The 12,756-nt window shown below is 38.0% G+C and overlaps 1 protein-coding gene across 1 annotated transcript in view; it reads right to left on the bottom strand.

The window, feature by feature from the left end:
• Positions 1-9,912, bottom strand: part of nt5dc1 (5'-nucleotidase domain containing 1) — a 107,886-nt gene extending 97,974 nt beyond the window's left edge. The window contains exons 1-5 of the mRNA XM_069196271.1: positions 9,459-9,912; positions 8,136-8,227; positions 5,716-5,787; positions 2,390-2,499; positions 992-1,071 (exon numbers count right to left, since the gene is read on the bottom strand). Of these exons, the coding sequence (XP_069052372.1) occupies positions 992-1,071; positions 2,390-2,499; positions 5,716-5,787; positions 8,136-8,227; positions 9,459-9,551 (447 nt within the window). The 5' untranslated portion in view covers positions 9,552-9,912. The remainder of the gene's footprint in view (positions 1-991; positions 1,072-2,389; positions 2,500-5,715; positions 5,788-8,135; positions 8,228-9,458) is intronic.
• Between the last annotated feature and the right edge of the window lie 2,844 nt (positions 9,913-12,756).

Below are 12,756 nucleotides of genomic sequence, written 5' to 3'. Positions count from 1 at the left end.
ATGAATGTTTTAAATAGTTAAAAGAGTTCTTCAACACCTGTTCCAGATATTTTGGATACTCATTTGGTTGCTGGTGATGAGATAATGCTCCACTACTGGGACCCTGAATCCCCAGATTGAATCCTATCCTCTAATTTCATCGGGTATAGTAGCAATCGATAAAATGGTTCACACAACTCCAGTGACAAGTCAAGAACATGTTGAATAGCTTAGCCCAGCTGCACAAAACAATCATAGAAAATAGGGAGAATGGTATTGTACACAGGCCACTAATCAAAGTGTTTCAACAGCTGAAACATGCATGGAAATACCAGATTTAGCAAACAAAACTAACATTTGTTACAAATTCTGGGCTACATGATATACCATTTCAAGATGATGAAGATAAAGAAGACAAGAAGATAAAGAGGTAGTTAGACTTGACAAATGTCCTCTTATACAACTCCTTGCCCAGACCTTTTCAATGAAAGGACTTTCAATTGTCTCTAAAGAGCTCAGTAAACAAGACAAATGCTCCCTGGACATCTGAGGCATCTAAGTGGAAGACTATTCCATGCTCATTCACCTACCAATGGGAATGAATTCCCTGTGATAATGGACTTTAACAATGAATAATTTAAATCTGAATTCCATCTGGCATTTCTAGGACATCATTTATTCTCAGACTTATTGCACCTTGGCCACTTCAAACTCCTGAAACTGTCAGTAACCTGATGCAAAGCCGTCACTGCTGCAAAAGTGGACATACAGTACTGTACCAACTTCTTCACTTGATCTCACCCAGGAAAGAGGCAAAAGCTATAAAAAGACTGTATATGACTGCATGATAGCAGTATGGATTGTGTTTATAGCACAAATCTAGTACAACATTCAACTATATATACTGCACAATAAACATATACTTGTACTTGTACAGCTTATTTGCATATCTGAACCCAAAAGGACAAAAGGAAAGATCTCATTTCATGGCAGCTTATATTACAAAGCTTACCTTATGGATCAAATCCACTACTCTTGCACATAGCAGGGCTCCAGGTAAGTCAAAATAGTTGTCATAAAAATAGTATTTTGCTAAAGAAAAAAAAATGGTTATAGTTAATTTTCTATACAGTTACTTCTACTACAGTAAACATAAATATTAATAGAAAGCATTATAACATTTTGGCACAGTCCCACAAAGTAATTTATTACATTTTGCACCACTGGAAATAATCTCCCACACACACGTATACGGTCTTAAAGAGAGTACATGATGCAAACTGCTCGTTAAAAAATAATGTTTAATTTCATTCATTTATGAATGAAATTAAATTAAATACCTAACTGAGTGCTATACTGACATTAAACAATGCCATCACGTGGAAATGAAGGCAGCTCATCAACGACTTGTGAGTTGGGCATTTCGTTTGTGCCCTCAAGTTCAACACCTGAAGACTGGGTCCATTCAAGTCCACCTGCTTCTCATTTAACTGTTGGGGATGAGAGATGGGTTTGCCACCTGGACTCGGAAGCCCAAACTGAGTCAAGGCAGTGACAAAATCCAACACTTCCAGCTTCAGATGACAAACCCATGACCTGTATCTTCAGGGATTTAAAGGGGATAGTCCTAATTGATTATTTGTGTTGCAAAGCTACAGTGGGAAATTCAGAAACAAAAGGAGCATGCAAAACTAATCTAAAGATTCTCAGAGAAACGTTTCTGCAAGAAAGACAACAATCTAGTAGTGATCTTACAAAAAATTCTGCAGCAAGTACAGCATCTAGCTACTTTGAGGTTTTAGCCCAAGATATAAAAAGGATGAAGCAAAAGTTTCCAAGCAGCAGCTCACCTACTTAGACCAAACTGTGAATCATACTGCTCCTAAAGCTATAGAAATGCTAACAGTTATTCTCAAGATCACTGCTGGATCATCACCTATCTTCCACTTTCTGACAGCTTGCCTGGCATCCAGTGACACTGTAACATGTCAGTGTTATATTGTATAAAGTCATATTTTATGTTTAGTTCATATCCATAAAGTGCAATATGCATTATACACTCACCTTGTATTGTTTTCATAATTATTTCTAATGGTGTCTGACTCTTGTCTGAACACATGAATGCCATACATAAGTTGCAACTTCCATTGTTTTGCTTATCTATAACAGACTACCAGATGTAAATAACTATATAATTTGAAAAAAGCATTCCAAAAGCTAGTACATATCTGTACAGCTTCAGCTACTGTATGTAGATATCGGAATAAGAATTTTCTGAATGTACATCCAAAACCTACACATCGTATTTAAAACTATGAATAATTCCACATATGATATCAACAGAGATTAAGGAAATAGAGCACTGTTGTCTATCCACAGTATGGGATCAGTGCAAACCAGCATACTGTACCTGATCTTGTAAAAGAGCTGTTGAGGCTATTGAAATGTTTCCACTCCTTTTTCTCACCATAGTGTTTAATAATATCCTCAGCACTTAAGCTCTTAGTTCCATGAGTTGCCCTGAGAAAATCCAAAAATAGAATGATCCTTTTTTTATTTCACCCAGTTCCTTTTGACAATACACACAGTGACAATTACTTTAACAGCAACAGTATCACAAATGAAAACTACTGTAATCCTGAGTTTATTGTGCGATGGACAGTATTTTTTTAAACCCTGAGTTTATGGCGTTCTGGCGCACTATGGCTGCCGTCGCATCATCCAGGTGGGGCTGCACATTGGTGGTGGTGGAGGGGATCCCCATTACCTGTAAAGCGCTTTGAGTGGAGTGTCCAGAAAAGCGCTATATAATTGCAATCAATTATTATTATAATCATTTGTAACACTAAAAGTGTATAGATTTCAGTCCAGTATTAACCGTAGATTTAAAGTTTAAGTTTAGGTTTTTTTTATGAATGCTTATTTGTCAATTAATAGATTTAGATTACTGTACTTTATGGTGATCTAGGTAAAGGTGAAGGTTTCTTTAGTTAATATAGTACATCATACTTGTTGAAAGTCCTGGGCTTCACTGACATTTATAAATTAAAAAATACCACTCTCTTAAGCATGGATTAACTACTTGCTCTGTTTAATGATTTACGGTAATAAACTGTAATAAACTGTAAATCAGATAATGCACCACTTGTTATGGGATGTGAGACAAATACATGAACTATATGCTGATAACAGAGTTACTCATCTACTATGTGTAACTTATTTTTCTGTTTCCCTTTCTTTAGGCAAAGTAATCCCTACCTGTTTGACCATTAAAATGTAAATGTCAGGTGGCAGATGACATAGAAAAGCACACAGAAGAGCAATTATACAGTACCTGCAATACTTTCAATCAATAGTAAAGACACGAACCCTCAACACACGAGATATCTATCTATGGGAAACTATCTGCAATGTTTTCATTGCACGTTTCTTTTCTGATTTGGATGGAGTTTGTATAGGCATCTAAAAATTGGCACCATCCCATCATCTCCACCATCCTGAAACTACTTTTGTTACAATCTTACAACAGCCAGAACAAGATTCACAATATCATTTATTCAATGGTATGATCACCCTGGAGTGAAAACTACAGGAATAACACCTGTCCACACACAGGCCAACCCAGGTCACAGTTCTTACCTGTGTTACCTGGTCAAAAAGTCTCAGACCTTTACATGAATTGAGCTAGTATGACTTGTACTATAAAAAGAGAACTCCTGTTGTCACATCTTTCAGCTTTTAAATTGTCATTTACAGTATATCATGTACAGTAGTACAAGGAACACATAAGCACCACATTTTATGTTCTTTCTCAGGATCTCTATATGGTTCTGGAAGGGAGCACATATTATCTCGCCCTGCACAGTTTGGGATGCATATACTGTTTTATACACATAGGGGGATGCAGACAGTAAGACATAAGTCTAGGAGGATCACCTACAGTATATGAATTTGAAGAGCAGAATTTGAATTGTGCTTAACACCTATACAGTGCCTTGCGAAAGTATTCGGCCCCCTTGAACTTTTCAACCTTTTGCCACATTTCAGGCTTCAAACATAAAGATATAAATTTTTTATTTTATGTGAAGAATCACCAACAAGTGGGACACAATTGTGAAGTGGAACGAAATCTATTGGATTTTTGAAACTTTTTTAACTAATAAAAAAATGAAAAGTGGGCCGTGCAAAATTATTCGGCCCCCTTGCGTTAATACTTTGTAGAGCCACCTTTTGCTGCGATTACAGCTGCAAGTCGCTTGGGGTATGTCTCTATCAGTTTTGCACATCGAGAGACTGAAATTCTTGCCCATTCTTCTTTGCAAAACAGCTCGAGCTCAGTGAGGTTGGAGAGCGTTTGTGAACAGCAGTTTTCAGCTCTTTCCACAGATTCTCGATTGGATTCAGGTCTGGACTTTGACTTGGCCATTCAAACACCTGGATACGTTTATTTGTGAACCATTCCTTTGTAGATTTTGCTGTATGTTTGGGATCATTGTCTTGTTGGAAGATAAATCTCCGTCCCAGTTTCAGGTCTTTTGCAGACTCCAACAGGTTTTCATCCAGAATGGTCCTGTATTTGGCTGCATCCATCTTCCCCTCAGTTTTAACCATCTTCCCTGTCCCTGCTGAAGAAAAGCAGGCCCAAACCATGATGCTGCCACCACCATGTTTGACAGTGGGGATGGTGTGTTGAGGGTGATGAGCTGTGTTGCTTTTACGCCAAACATATCGTTTTGCATTGTGGCCAAAAAGTTCGATTTTGGTTTCATCTGACCAGAGCACCTTCTTCCACATGTTTGGGGTGTCTCCCAGGTGGCTTGTGGCAAACTTTAGACGAGACTTTTTATGGATATCTTTGAGAAATGGCTTTCTTCTTGCCACTCTTCCATAAAGGCCAGATTTGTGCAGTGTAAGACTGATTGTTGTCCTATGGACAGAGTCTCCCACCTCAGCTGTAGTTCTCTGCAGTTCATCCAGAGTGATCATGGGCCTCTTGGCTGCATCTCTGATCAGTCTTCTCCTTGTCTGAGCTGAAAGTTTAGAGGGACGGCCAGGTCTTGGTAGATTTGCAGTGGTCTGATACTCCTTCCATTTCAAGATGATCGCTTGCACAGTGCTCCTTGGGATGTTTGAAGCTTGGGAAATCTTTTTGTATCCAAATCCGGCTTTAAACTTCTCCACAACAGTATTACGGACCTGCCTGGTGTGTTCCTTGGTCTTCATGATGCTCTCTGCGCTTTCAACAGAACCTTGAGACTATCACAGAGCAGGTGCATTTATACAGAGACTTGATTACACACAGGTGGATTCTATTTATCACCATCAGTCATTTCGGACAACATTGGATCATTCAGAGATCCTCGCTGAACTTCTGGAGTGAGTTTGCTGCACTGAAAGTAAAGGGGCCGAATAATTTTGCACGCCCAACTTTTCATTTTTTTATTAGTTAAAAAAGTTTCAAAAATCCAATAGATTTCGTTCCACTTCACAATTGTGTCCCACTTGTTGGTGATTCTTCACATAAAATAAAAAATTTATATCTTTATGTTTGAAGCCTGAAATGTGGCAAAAGGTTGAAAAGTTCAAGGGGGCCGAATACTTTCGCAAGGCACTGTATATAAACACGATCTGACTGGGTTCTGTTAATAAGCCTGAAATTGTTTGGCAGATACCAATGATGACATCTAATTAACAGTATTGCATTAATATATATGTTCATGCTATTTTTAAAATTACCTTAACACAGTCCCATCTTCTGCCAGCTTAATCAGATTTCCATCTTCTAGGTCCATCACTAAGCCCTTAAAACTAAACAACATATGCAAGGTTAATGGAACCACTGACTTATAAATCTGAGGACAATATATATTTTTAATTTTAATAGCAAGCTAACAACAGCCACAAATACAAAAACATATACAGTACACTGCTGTATTTCACTACATTAGTCTTCAAAATAAACATGAAACACAGGAGTAATATAGCTGACAATTCGGAATATATCGCAATATGCAAAATAAAGATATTTATTAGACTGCTTCTTGAAATCCTCATTAAACTACCAAAAAGGCACCTTTAAGATCAAATCCTGTTCAATTACAGGTAACTGACAAAATAAGGAAACACTTGAGTGAATGGGGGATAAAAAGCATATTGAAAGCAGGTGCTTCCTCACAGGTGTGGTTCCTGAGTTAATCAATTTACATCCCATCATGTTTCAGGCCTGTATAAAGATGCATGAGCAGGCCCAGTTGCCCATTATTTTGGCTACTGTGGCTAGAAAAAGAGATCTCGGCCACTTTGAGAGGGGGGTGATTGTTGGGGAACTTTGGCACATGTCGGGAGAAGCCTATAGGTTCAAGTGCTTGTTTCTCACAGTGAAGGGTTCTGATGCCTCTGTCATGGTGTGGGGTGCATTTTCCTGGCATGGTCCACTCAACCCCTTAGAGAGCAAGATAAATGTCAATAAAAATACAAAGGCATTCTGAGCGATCACGTTTATCCTGTGGTGAAACATGTCTATCCTGATGGGACCGGAATCTTCCCGGATGGCAGTAACCCCCATCCACGGGGCACGAGTGGTCACCGAAGGGTTTGATGAGCGTGAAAACAATTTAAACCATCTGCCATGGCCATCCCAGTCACCAGATATCAACCCAATTGAACACTTATGGGAGATTCTGGAGAGGCACCTGAGACGGCGTTTTTCTACCACCATCAACAATACACCAAATGGTGTAACTTCTCATGGAAGAAGGGTGTCCCATCCCTCCTGTGGAGCTCCAGACACTTGTTGAATCTCTGCCAAGGAACACTGAAGCTGTTCTGGTGTCTCATGGTGCACCAATTCCCTATTTAGACACTTTAGGTTGAGGTTTTCTTTATTTCGGCAGTTACCGGTATACACTGTATCCGCTCTTTGATAGTAACTCACAGACAGTGCTACAGAGGGATGAAAGAAGCTGATACTCGTGACCCAGAGTTTATGACAAGATCAGGCCAGGGCTTTTGTGCTTCGAAGAGCACCTGCTCTTGGTGTGCAGGAAACTGAAATAAATAATTCTGCTGTATAATGCCGTGCATGTCAGAGCTGGGCAGCAGAGAGGGGGTGATACTACCTTGTTGGGGAGACTATGGAGATGTGACAGGAGGACAGAACAGTTAGTTTCAAATTACTTGTTTGTACCAACCAACCAAATATCTTTCAAGCTGATTATGTATTCAGGAGAAGTCCCAAAGCTGTTATACTATAATGCAAAAGCACTTTATTAAATCACAATATCAATAATAAGCAAAGTTACAACCAGCGGGCACATTTTAAAAGTGTGCACAGTGGTGTAAGGCTTGAGACTAACTTGGGAATACTGTAACACCATAAAAGTCTGTTCGTCTTTTAGACATTTTTATTGCTACACTTTGCAGTAATACTTTACATGTCAATTCTCACAAATGGGTCCCCAATATTTGTAATCTAGCCATAAAATACTTGTTTAAACAGTGTTTTGGACACAAAAGGCCTTATGATTCAATATTACATAAGAAAGGATTCAAAAGAGCGGACGTACTTTGGCCTAGCTAGATCATTTGGTTTGCAAATACTTCTCTGATCTCAACCAACTGTTTCTTGAATGATAATACCTAATAGCTTATTCCACAAAACCACAACAGAGTTAGAATCATAGAATAATTGCTCATTTGTAATGCAGACCGTTACCACAGGAGATCGCCTCAACATCTTTAGCTTTGTCCAAACAGTAAAAGAGAAAACTACAATAACTGTATCGGAAACCAAAATAGACTTGTTTATATTTAAGTTTTTTTCTGCCATTAGATGGAAAAACACGAGCCAAGATTCCAAACTCCAGAATTGTAATGAGGTAACTTTCAGACCAGTTAATTCCCCTTTGCCAAACGCCTGTACCTCGTTACTAAGTCTGACAGTTTCACACACACGTCAAGTGTGGGATCAGAAAGAAGATGGTTTTTACCAAACTTTACACGTAAAAACAATGGAAGAAAAATCCTGATTTTTGAGAAAAAATATATTACATTTTAGCCAGGTCAGTTTTGGAAAACATCCTTCCCAGGTCGTCCCGACTGTTATAAAGAATAAGCAGCTTGCTGATAATGTTTGGATGGATAAACCACTGACTTACCAAAAATCCCAAGTGGCAGGGCTCAGTGTGAGCAGTTCCTTGTCATAGCCCTTGTGTTCAACCAGGAATCTGGCAAAGCTGTCATAGATAAGCTGAAACGGAATATATATATTAAATGTAGAGACGGTTTCCAAAAGCAACTATAAAATCTTTCCAGGATACAGTACGATTAAGGATGTGCAGAAAATGTGAAAACTAATGGCAACAAGAGAGGACCTTTTAACCCAGTGTTAGATCCTGAATCTATTACAAGTGTCCTCATTGTATCAATTAATTTAGATCTAAAACAGGCAACCCCATTTTTTATTTTTACCTTGTTTTTGTTTTGTGGTGAAGGGGTCCAACCTCAGTGTGCTTTTCACTTACAGTAACTGTTTTACCCGTATCTCATTCTCACTCTATGGGGACGAGGGAGTTCAAATGCATGGTGACAAAAGCATTTTTGTTCTTAGACGAAAACCATAAACCTTAATGGGACAAGCAGGGCTTTAAAAAAGGAACTGGTAGGGTTAAATGTTCCGGTTGGTGGATACATACAGTAAGTGATTTTCATTATTAATTCGTTCCTAGGAATATACGGTTATTCATGGAAGTCATGGGGTAGAATACTTCTGTTTCTGCATAATGCTATTTCCTGTTAAATATAGTGACATGCTAAAGAAATATATAATCACAGAAAAATGTTTTTTTTTTTTCTCGTGCATAATTCCCTTCAGCCGAAATGTCTCGCGTTATCTGCCTTCCTGGTAAACCTGTACATACAGTAACTTCAATTTGCAAAACTGGTTTCATTGAACTTGGTTATATGATGAATTCAGTGTAACAAAAATTACCAAAAAATAACTTGCAAAATGAGTAGGTTAAATTATTCAAAATACTGTTCAAACGGATTCTATCGAACACAATTCCGGCTGGTGGATTGGGAATCACATTTTTTTTTAATTCCTGCGAGTCATTATACATATATTAGATCATTTTATGTATAAATATTTGCTACAGTAAATGTATCTGGCAGTCTGACAGTGTGATTGTGCAGCACGGACCACAGAGCTAATGTTGCGAATGTAACATATAAACATAACTGCGGGGATCTGGGATGTGCGATTTCGCAACAATGAATATTGTTTACCTCTCTCTCTTTTTTTTTAACGCAAACGAGATACAGAACATCACAACACGAGAATCCAGTGCTTGAAAAGCGCTGAAATGTTTACAGGGTACACCGCCAGCCACGCGCCTCCGGCTCGTTTTGTTTTCTGGTTTCGCTCCTTCAATGCTGCTACAGTAGTAAAATTAAAAATCCGAATTTCCCTCAAAACTCACCCTGGAGGTTTCCTTTAAATGGTACCGACAGAGAGTGTGGTCCAAATCAAAACCAATCACATCGCATTCTGACAGGGAGAAATACTCGCTCATTGTAGCGACAGTGAACTGAAAAGCAAAAAACGAATTTGGGATGTGCACGTCTGCAAAGCCCTCGTACTGTCTGCCAGTGTCACTGAGCTCCTCTGAGCAGCCTCAGCCTCCAATACCTTCGCCCGCAAAGCAACACGTGAGGCGCTTCTGCAGAAGGGACCCACAGGACGGCCTGCGATTTTATTTCATGAAATAAAACCGCCACTAATAGCAATCAGTCGCTCCGCGGAGATGCACTTCTGGAAATACAAATAGCGGACTGCATGAACTGAAACAACAACAAAAAAATCTGTTACTTCTTAAGATTTTATGAATGTCGCTAAATTGTTTTAACTCGTTAGTGCTCCTACAGCAGGCTGTTGACAATCGACAAACTTCCGGGTGAAGTTACCGTATTTTAGCACTATCAGTCGCTCAGGTGGGAAGTAGGATGACGCGGATTTCTGCTAAAATATATGTCGTTAATCACTTAAATGCTGTGAAACCATCTCCCATCGTTAAGATTAACACTGTTTTTGTTGCTGTTACCGTGATGTTTGCAGACATGCTTTAAATTGACATTCGCACATTTATGCTGTGCTAACTATGCTGTGGTTTCTATCTTGCCCTTCCTCAACTATCCGTATTTTGCTGCAGTTACTGTAAACGTTCAAAAGAGCACCATGTCCTGTAGATTTACAAAACAAAACTAACGCAAGTGCTTAAGGTACTAAAATAATACAGTCAGTTAACAACAAACAAAAATCTGCTCATCTGGTTTCCTTTGTTTTCAGTCGCTAATTAATCCAAGGCGCTTTGTTGAAGGAAGCCTCAACGGGGGCAGCTTGTTCCAGAAATTATAACCCTTTATTTTAATACTGTACCTCCTTTCCACACACCTATACTTTCTACCTGTGTCCTAATTCGCTGTTGATTCTGAAGAGGTTCATAAGATTTACTTTGTTTTAATTTAATGCTTAAATTGCTGCCACGGGGATGAATAAAGTATTTTCAATTGAATTGAATTTGAAGCGTATGAATACTTGACTCGGGTCACTTCATAGTCTTCTCTGTTTAAGACTGTTATATTTCTCCTACCGTTGTGATCAAAAATGTCCACAATACTCCAGATGAGGTCTCAGTACTGCATAAAAGTAGCATTGGTAGTGTTGACACCTGAAGAAGGCTGAATAGCCAAAATGTTGTTTCTTCTTTCTACTTGTCAGTGTGAAATTAACCTTTACTTGTTTCTTGAAAGTAATCAGCCAGGTGTTTACCCAGTTCATGGTTTGATCTAATTCCTTTCGAATTCTTCAGTTAGCAAACTAGTCAATTTCATAGATGCCAAAGTAGGACCATTAGTAAACAACTTCTTAATTGTTTGTTAATCCTCCTAGTTAGGTGTCACCTGAAAATTTACTAATTGTCTTGTTTTAGAGTTTTTCACAACCAATTCAATTCAATTCAATTCAATTCAAGGTGCTTTATTAGCATGACCGATGGGTACAATCAGTGTTGCCAAAGCAAATAAAAATAATAAATAATAAAATTAACATGGAACAAAACAAAAAATAGAAGTAAAATAAAACCTGCAGACATGTTACAGACACAACCTCTCACAGTTATCTCTTAATGATTTTGACTGCATTCTTTTGCAGACTGACATGCTACAAAGTCCCAAAACCTAAAGTTTAAACTTACTTGGACACTTAAATGATTGTTTGAAAGGGATCTATAACCACATTTGACAAAACTACAACTGAACAGCAGTCTGCTGATAATAATAAAGTACAAATAATAATTAAAAATAAATAATGCCCAAAACTTTCATAATATAAAACTTTACCTTTTTTACCAACAGTGATTTGACTAGCTTTTAATAATACTAAAAATACTGTATTTTAAAAATCTTGGTGTCATTGAGGTCCCTGAAGTTTTAAAAACAGGTTCTTTATAATATGCATTATTTGTTGTATATAGACATTGATGAAAAAAGTTGTCTTAAGTAACTACATACGTAGTAAAATGTCTACATATGTTTCCGGTAAATAAACGTACATATTCAATGTCTCTTTGTCTTTTAGTTCCTTCTAGTAATGATTGCAACAATCTGGAAATGTAATAGTGCCCACTCTGGAACATTTTAGCAGTTCTTCATTATAATTCCTAGATGACTAATATACTGTACTGTTTGTGTACTTCAACTATCTATCTCCTGTTGAAAACCTGTCACGTACAGTATACTGTCAAGGAACTGCTCATATCAGTGTGATAGCAGCGACAGTGTACAGTACAGTTGTCCTTGTTACACTGCATGGAGAAAGATGTGCAACTGGTAACTGGTGGGGCAGCGTGTATTGCCCCAAAATCACGCTAACTGAAACATTGCTTCACCATTGTGAAAGACTAATTAGAAGAGACTTTTTTTCAGAGAAACCAACATATTTAATGTGCACATGTTCATTTACAAAGATCATAAAGATGGATCTTCTCATGAAAGAGACACACCATCAGGGTGACTGGACATCCAGGAGAACTCCAACTTCGTGGACCTCCCAGGGTAGCTCACTCAGTGCAGCTCACATGTTAAAGAGTTAAAACGCTTGTTTCAAGGTGACCTAATTAATGTTACTAAAATAACATATCCTTATTCTGTCTTTCTATACTGTGAGATGTTCTGATATAGACACCAGACAGTCTAAGACAGCAGGTTTTCAAATACTACTTTGAGAAATTACTTAACAATGAGTCTTCTTTAAAGTTTTGGAAACAGGATGATTTTATTTCTAAGTTGAATTTTATTATTACTTTTTTATATTGTAATAAGGCTTGAAATGAGAATACTACTTACTACCTTTTCACGATTATTCCCAGCAAGCACAAAGGTAAACTGCAGCAATTTCTCATGAAAAGGGAACAAGATATCTGATAATCATATAAAAATTAGGAGAACTGACTAATTGTGGTCTTTAATTTTGTGATTTTCTAAACGGATTACCACATTCGTGTTCCCTCAGTAATCAGGGGTTTTCCAAGTTTCCAAGGGAAAGGAAATGACCTCAGTGTTTTATGTGACATTCAACCGAGTCAAAGCGATAAGTACTGACGCGGAAAAGTAGTAAATAATGCTTGAAAATAATTATAAAACACGTTTTGCTATTGTGTTGATAGTCACGTCTACGCAGTAGCTGACACTGTTCAGAAATCTGTAAGAGTGGGACAAACT

The sequence above is a fragment of the Lepisosteus oculatus genome, chromosome 2 (assembly GCF_040954835.1).
Source record: "Lepisosteus oculatus isolate fLepOcu1 chromosome 2, fLepOcu1.hap2, whole genome shotgun sequence".
Taxonomy (NCBI): domain Eukaryota; kingdom Metazoa; phylum Chordata; class Actinopteri; order Semionotiformes; family Lepisosteidae; genus Lepisosteus; species Lepisosteus oculatus.
Note: the sequence above shows the minus strand (reverse complement) of the source record. Positions and strands in the feature narration are given on the sequence as shown.